At 41.9% G+C, this 7,464-nt stretch overlaps 1 protein-coding gene across 1 annotated transcript; it reads left to right on the forward strand.

The window, feature by feature from the left end:
• The first annotated feature begins 596 nt into the window (after window positions 1-596).
• On the forward strand, window positions 597-7,007 carry LOC311502382 (ras-related C3 botulinum toxin substrate 2-like). The gene is made up of 5 exons (XM_084564583.1): window positions 597-707; window positions 1,570-1,632; window positions 4,253-4,412; window positions 5,631-5,764; window positions 6,433-7,007. The coding sequence occupies exons 1-4, from the start codon at window positions 615-617 to the stop codon at window positions 5,759-5,761; spliced, it is 447 nt and encodes a 148-aa protein (XP_084420709.1). The 5' UTR covers window positions 597-614; the 3' UTR covers window positions 5,762-5,764; window positions 6,433-7,007.
• Window positions 7,008-7,464: the final 457 nt, after the last annotated feature.

Consider the following 7,464-nt stretch of genomic DNA (forward strand, 5'->3'; position numbering starts at 1 on the left):
TTTGTACATTTTTGCTAATACTATTTTTATTTTATTTTACTAGATTTTATTTTACTTATTTTTATTTTTATTTTATTTTATTTAATCTTTCTTTTATCTGTGGTTCTTAAGAGTGTTTTTTTTATGTGCAACTAAGCTACTGTGACCAAGCAATTTCTAAGTTAATCAATGTATAATGACCTTGTAGTGTTTCAGAGTGACCACACTGGGGCAGTGTTGCTTAAATATCTGATCACAGTGCTTCTGGTTTATGTCAAACTAAGAAAACAAAACTCTTGTAATTCGTTTAGTCTAACCAAGTCCTTTAAATTCACAGTTAATGCAACTTGTAAAAAAAAATAAAAAATAAAAGGTAAGTCACTGGACATCCCAAACTCGTTACATTCTGCACTACAGTAAAGTTTATTTCCCCTGGTTCCTGTCTTAAGCTTCTCTCAGATCTCTAATATATCTTGTCTCATAACGGGACCTCCCCACAACACGGTGGCAAGTCTACAGGCCCGTACAAATCAAAGGATTGATTGTTTGAATAATCAGTGAAATGAAGGGCTGACTGATTGATCGCTGACCTTTTCTGCCCCTCCAACAGATTTGACAACTACTCAGCTAATGTGATGGTGGACAGCAAGCCAGTCAACCTGGGCCTCTGGGATACAGCTGGACAGGAAGATTACGACAGGCTCCGCCCACTGTCCCACCCACAGACGGTACACACAGACACACACAGACGTACACAGTTAATTAGAAGGAGGAGAAAAAATAAAACAAAACGCAAAATCCACTTTGTGTCCAGCTGTGAAAAGCGAGAGAGTTTAAACTGCAGCCGCCAAATCCATAAACAATAAGGCAGTCGGACTGAGCTACGGCCTCATTAACTTAAAAGACAGAAACAGAAGGTGGGGAAAAAAGGGAGACGTTATTGATGGCGGTGCAGCTGTGGGTAGGACACCTAAATCAAATCTGTCAAGAAAAATCTACCCGGAAATTTCTCAAAATTGTTAACCTGAATGTTAACCTGTTGGTGATTACATACAAATAGAAAATCAATGACACAAATGCGATCTGATAATCAAGGCTGCAATTACCTGCACTGTAATATAGAGGATGATCAAATCCTGGGTTGATATCTGGTTGATGTTTGATATTTAGGTTGATAGGAGGAAAAAAATACTTTAATTCCACTTTAGTGAATGGGATTACATTACATTTATTTCATCATTAGAACTGAAGCAGTAATTGAATGTCTTAAATTATATCGTATCAACAATTGTTGTTTTTATAAATCTTTTTAAACACAGACCAGCCGACCTACACTTTGTTAAATTAAACTAAACTGAACTTGAATCAACATTTAAGTTGCCAGACACCACAGGACACCCTCAGAAGGCCCATGTCCATTCTCTGATGAGGCACAATTGTTTTGGAGACACAAGGGAGACCTACACAATATTAGGACATAATGTTATGCCTGATCGGTGTATATTCACTGTGAACCATATAAACTTGCATTAGTCACATTCCTATTGTCATATAATCTACTATCTAATCTAATCCTGTGTTGTTTTCCAGGATGTTTTCCTGATCTGTTTCTCCCTGGTGAGTCCAGCATCCTACGAGAACGTCAGAGCTAAGGTGAGGTTCGTCTCTGTGACACACGGTTTGGGATTATTTTGGATTAAAAATAGTTTCAGACATAAAACCAACAGTTGTCGCACTATATTTTAGTAAAATAGTAGCTGAAGTGGCTGAAGATGGTGACATGAATGAACTTGATGAGTAAACTGTGTTTATTTAGAGAAGCATATCTATTTCTGTATTTAATTTGTTATACTGTGGTGATAATATCACAGGTATTTTGCTAGTTGCGCCATTTAGTTTAATCAGAAGTGAATCTCTCAAAATCTTTCTCCCATGTCGCTGTCGTTGTTTTAGGCCAAGTGGAAAAAAAAAACAACAACTAAGAAACGGGGCCACAGATGTCTACCTTTTGGCATATTTTTCAAAGACAACCACAGCCACCCTTAAACTATGATGCCCACAGTGCATCGACACTGTAGGCCTCCTGCTTTGACAACAGATTGTCAAGCGACATGTATGCATGTGAGCGATGCAGCGACATGTACTCTTTGCCGATGGGAGCCAAGCAACTCCAATGTCTGTATCATCCTTTTAGACAGCTGCTATGCATGTGATGTGATAGATCATTGTATCATTGCACAGCGGTGCAGTTAGATCAGACTGTTCTGAGATCTGAGAAGTCTCATTCAAGTGCATCTACTGTACATACAAACACGCCGTAACCTATGCACGTAGTCTACACCGGTGCGAGCCATTTATACATTCATGCGTAGGGTCTGGGTTGACGCATAAGCATAAACCGTGCATTAGTGCAGTTTAAATCAGCAGTGCTTAGCCACTGACACACATTGTGCAATGACGATACAGTATCAAAATCTATAAATCAGAGACTATAAATACGTTGCACACAAATGAAAAATGCTGCGTAAAAATCCAAAGAAGACGTTTCATCCAAGCAGCTTCTTCAGCTCTAAGGGACTGACGTGGAGTTGAGGTTTAAACAGGAACATCTGCTGGTGTAATCCATCAGAAACTCACATGACTAGTGTCTGAATGGTCCTCTAACGAGCCATTGTAGTCAGAGGCTCCAGTCTCAAGGTGTGAATGGGGCTGAGACGTCTTGGGGACAGATTGATAAGACTTTGTTGTACAGTGACGGCAGATCACATCCCTGTTCAGAGAAGGATTTTAGACGTCTTCCTTTACTCCTCTTTCAAACCGTTTATCTTCTGGGGCTAAAATGTGGACGTTGTTGTCTCCAAAGGAGTGTCCTTTGTCCTTCAGGTGTAGGTCGACCACTAAGTTTTTTCCATGATGACCTGACTCTCCTGTGTTGAAGCATGCGTTTGTGGATGGGTTGTTTTATTTCCCCAATGTATAAGTTTGTTCATTCCTCACTGCACTGAACAGCATCAGTGCATAGACTAGCAGCATATATGTATAAGGTGTTATTGTTAATCGCCAGTATCTGCTTCACACACCACTCTCTTGCCGTCTTTTCACCTGCTCTTCTTTCTTTTCCTTTCTTGTCGCACTCCCAGAGGGACTACTTCTTTTTATCTTAAACTGGTCACACAAAACTACGTCAAAGGGTCACAAAACATCGTGTGACAGAACTGAGCGTGCAGAGTTGTGTCAGACAGAGGCTCCTTAGGTCTCCATGGCGTTGTTTTCATTAACTCTGCCCTGTCCCATCACACTCCTTCCTCCACGAGTTTCAGAATCAGTCTCATTTGTTTCTATGAGTGGAGGTCAACAGCCATCGACGATGAGGTTCCCGAGCAGCTAAATATCAAGCAGATAAAGGCTCAATGACAGCGGCGTATAGAGTTGCCAGCATAGCGATCCTTCAGTGTCCGCCCATCACCAGTCGGAGAATAGTCACTGTTTGCCAGAGAGGGAGAAGAAAGTAAAACTTAACTAGAACCCTAGAGCCACAACATTAAAACCACTAACAGGAGACGTAGTTACATTGACCATCTTGTATCAATCCACAATGTTCTGCTGGGAAACTTTTGGGCCTTGTATTCATGTGGACGTTACTTAGACATGTAGCACCCACCTGGACCAGACCAGGCACCCCCACCCCATAGCAATGACACTCCTTGATGGCAGCAGCCATCCCCAGCAGCAGGATGCAGCCTGACACACACAAAAACACTTCAGGAACAACAGAAGCACAAGGTGTTGACCTGGCCTCCAAATTCACTAGATCCCAAACTGATCAAGTATCTGTGAGATGATCCACAGAGGCCCCTCCCCTCAACTCATAGGACCCAAAGACACCACCAGAAGGCCCATGTCCATTCTCTGATGAGTCTGTTGGAGGCCTACACAATACTAGGCGGGTGGTCATAATGTTATGCCCGCTCGGTATATAGTCAGATACTGTCACATCTGCAGTAAACTATGCAAACTAACCCTGTAGCTGTTTACATACATGTCATATATGTCAGATTGGAGCAGGAGTCGGAGAAAGTGGCCTTGGGTTTAAGACGTTAGAAACAGATGCATCTATAAGAAGGATTGTCATGTCAAAAACAGCCCCTCCATTACTTTCTGGCCTTCAACCTTTCACTCATTTCCAACATCGACGCTCACCTCCAACGTTCTTGGTTGCCTCTTTCTTTCCACCCTCCTCATTTCGTTTGCCTTCTACTCTGTGTCCTGCCAGTGGTTCCCAGAGGTTCGTCACCACTGCCCCTCCACGCCCATCATCCTGGTGGGGACCAAGCTGGATCTGAGGGACGAGAAGGACACCATCGAGAAGCTGAAGGAAAAGAAGCTGGCACCGATCAGCTATCCACAGGGCCTGGCTCTGGCTAAGGATATAGGTCAGTCATGGTGTTCTCTCAGGTCTTGTTTAGGGTTTGTAGCCGTACTGAGTAGAGACAACTGAACAGAAGCAGGACTTTATATGAAGCAATCTATTCTAGACCCAGAATGTGCATAATACATTTGTTTCGACAAACATGCTGAGAAACAATAACAGAAAATATCTAATTTCTAGCTTTTAAGCCACATCCCAAAATCCCCCCTCAAGAGACAATTAAGAGTCGATTGTCAGTACCATGGCAAGGTTTTCTTGCAACTATGCAGATATTAAATAATGGCATATGAACTGCTCAGAATTATATTACAGGCTTGGAGACACATTTCTTTGCACTGTAATCACACAGAATACATTTATCCGAAGTATGTTTAAAGGGTTATTTCAATAAAAAGGTGAAAATATGAAAGTAGTCTTGCTTAGTACCAAAAAGCATCCTCTGTTTAAAATATATGTAACAGTTTCTTGTTTATTTACGACTTTTCCTCAAAATTCAATTTGGAACGACCCATTTTCACCAAAATTAAGTTTAATAACAAAAATACAGTGTCAACAACACCACTAGAAAAGAAACGAGATAAGAAATTAGAGGACAGGTGCTCAGTGCATCGTCCCCCAGCAGTCTAGGCCTATAGCAGCAGAACTAAGGGATGGTTCAGCGTCACCTGAGGCAGCCCTAACTATAAGCTTTACCAAAAAGGAATGAAAAAGGAAAGTCTTAAACCTAAATTGGTGAAATGACCTGTGTTTACGTAGCGATGCATCCTCTCCTCTTGTGGCTGCACAGATGAAATCTTGAAGGTAGCAAAACAACAACTAAAATGTAACTAACACTTTAAATGTTTTTCTTGTAAAACATCTCTGTTATAATCCAAATTAATCTAAATTGTCTATTTTCCTACGAACGAACGAAAAGATGCCCAAATGGACCAATGGGTCAAAAGGACATTTTTGTGTACCTCTGTGAGGGAGCTGCAGATTTGTCGCTTTTTATGCTGCAAAAGCTGTAATCGACATGTTCTGCAGCTTTCATACACGTTTCAAACGCTCTTTCATACTCGTTTTTATACGTGCAACCTGCTCGTACAAGGGTGCAAACTATTCCCACAGCATTATCGATTTTGCTAAAATTGCAGGTTGTTTTCTACAGCCGGCTTCTCTCACTTGGTCTTTATCTGTAGTTTTAATCACATGTGCGTGTTTCCTTTTCCCGTACGTACAGATGCTGTGAAGTACCTGGAGTGCTCAGCCTTGACCCAGCGTGGTCTGAAGACCGTGTTTGATGAGGCCATCCGGGCCGTCCTCTGCCCCCAGCCCACGAGGGCAAAGAAGAAGCCCTGCTCACTGCTGTAAACGGTGAGACTGAAGCGAACGCAGAGTCTCCCTCTGAGAGGCGCAAGAGAAACTATCAGAAGGGAGAAATAACTGAAAGATGTAGTGATCATGTGGTGAAGGAGAGGAGGACGAGTGAGGGGTCATTTACCTTTAAAGGAACATAACTTGAAAGGTATTCTGTTCAATTTGTGAGGAACCTTCACTGCAGCAGATCAACAATAGAACAGAAGTGAGCTCTGATAATGCGCTGAGAATAAAGGCTGATTCCTGTGAAGTGATTCCGCTAATGTCACATTTGATACGCGGAAATAAAAGCACCTATCACAGTGTTTGGGTGATTATTTCCGAGACCGCCGGGCACATATCCAATTTACCAGGAGGAGGACGACGGGCGCACGACACAGTGAGCCCCGCGAACACAGACGATAATTTGACAGACAACGATCCCGTGATTTACTCAGCGGGAGATACATTAGCGGCTGAAAGACGCAAGTGAAAAGAAGGAGCTCCAGCCTTTTTTTGAAATTACCATAATAATTGTGGAACTTATTGTATCGTGCAGGGAGGATTTAAAGGCGGGGGGGGGGGGTTATTCTTTTAAAAATGCGTAAAAAAGAAGAAAAAAGTTATTACGAAATTAACCTCATGTCCATTTTAACCCGTGATTTTTTTTTTGTTTTTTGTTTTAGATTCTCTCAGAACAACAGAGGAAGAGACAAAGACATTCAGACCGCTGACCCTGGTTTAAAAGAGGATTTGAAAGTTCTGTTAATATCTAGAAAACTACAACAATCTTAAAAAGTAATGCTTTGGCAGTTACACCTAAACAGTAGTAAACCTCTCTGTACAGCATCCCCAGAGGTGGATCGTTATTTTATTTTTTTTTCTTATTTTTTTTTTGTGGTTGTTTTTGTTTTAAAGTGCATTATAAATGCTGCACCAGACAGGATACCAATTCATCAGAATAACTGCTCCAGTGAACCCACCGGAGATTCATCCGCGAGCTTAAGTGGAAGACCAGGAGCGAGCTTCATGTAAAGTAGCGAAGTTCCTGCGTACCTCGACGGCATATAAAGGCATCTTGCAAAATTTGACTTGGGTAATAACATTTGCGCAACGTGCACCGTGTTTTAAAGAGATTAGTTCATGTTCATTAGTTCGTTTTGTTTTGAGAGTGGCGATAAAGCATGCGGATCAGGAATGGTAGTTCTTTGTGAGCAGGGAGTCGAACGATGTCGCGTTGGAAATGGAATTGTTACGAATGTATTATTTCTTGTGCTATTACAATAAAAGATCTTTGATCAATTAAGATGTCTGCAGAGGTTTGATCTTTTTTCACATGCCGCTGTGAGGATGGAAACGTCTCCATCATCGACTGAACGAGCAGAGTGTGGACGCCGCGTCTAAAATAATACTGATGTATCTGATCGCATTTCTACCATCTGTTACAAGCGTCATCCATCCCACTTTGCTTCTGTTAAAGGGCAAGCCACCAGGACGGGTATATCAATCCGACTGACTGTTGGCGCAAATGGGGTTACAGCCGCCCTGCCCCCCCTCCAGGTGGGAAGCATCACTTGTTGTTATCAAGTGAGTGTCAAAGAACAAATGATCCCGTGCAGCTCAAAGCCAGGACAAGACGTAGGGATGATGAATCGAAAATCACCTTCATCACCTTTTCTGTGCCTGCCTTGTCTTTATATACCACTAAATTTAAGTTT

The sequence above is a fragment of the Chelon labrosus genome (assembly GCF_963514085.1).
Source record: "Chelon labrosus genome assembly, chromosome: 2".
NCBI lineage: Eukaryota > Metazoa > Chordata > Actinopteri > Mugiliformes > Mugilidae > Chelon > Chelon labrosus.

Bases quoted from the DNA above. Each gene is read 5' to 3' on its own strand.
- LOC311502382 (XM_084564583.1), top strand. From the start codon at position 615: ATGGTGGACAGCAAGCCAGTCAACCTGGGCCTCTGGGATACAGCTGGA. The intron at 1,633-4,252 runs GTGAGGTTCGTC...GTGTCCTGCCAG, and splicing joins ACGAGAACGTCAGAGCTAAG to TGGTTCCCAGAGGTTCGTCA. The intron at 4,413-5,630 runs GTCAGTCATGGT...CCGTACGTACAG, and splicing joins GGCTCTGGCTAAGGATATAG to ATGCTGTGAAGTACCTGGAG.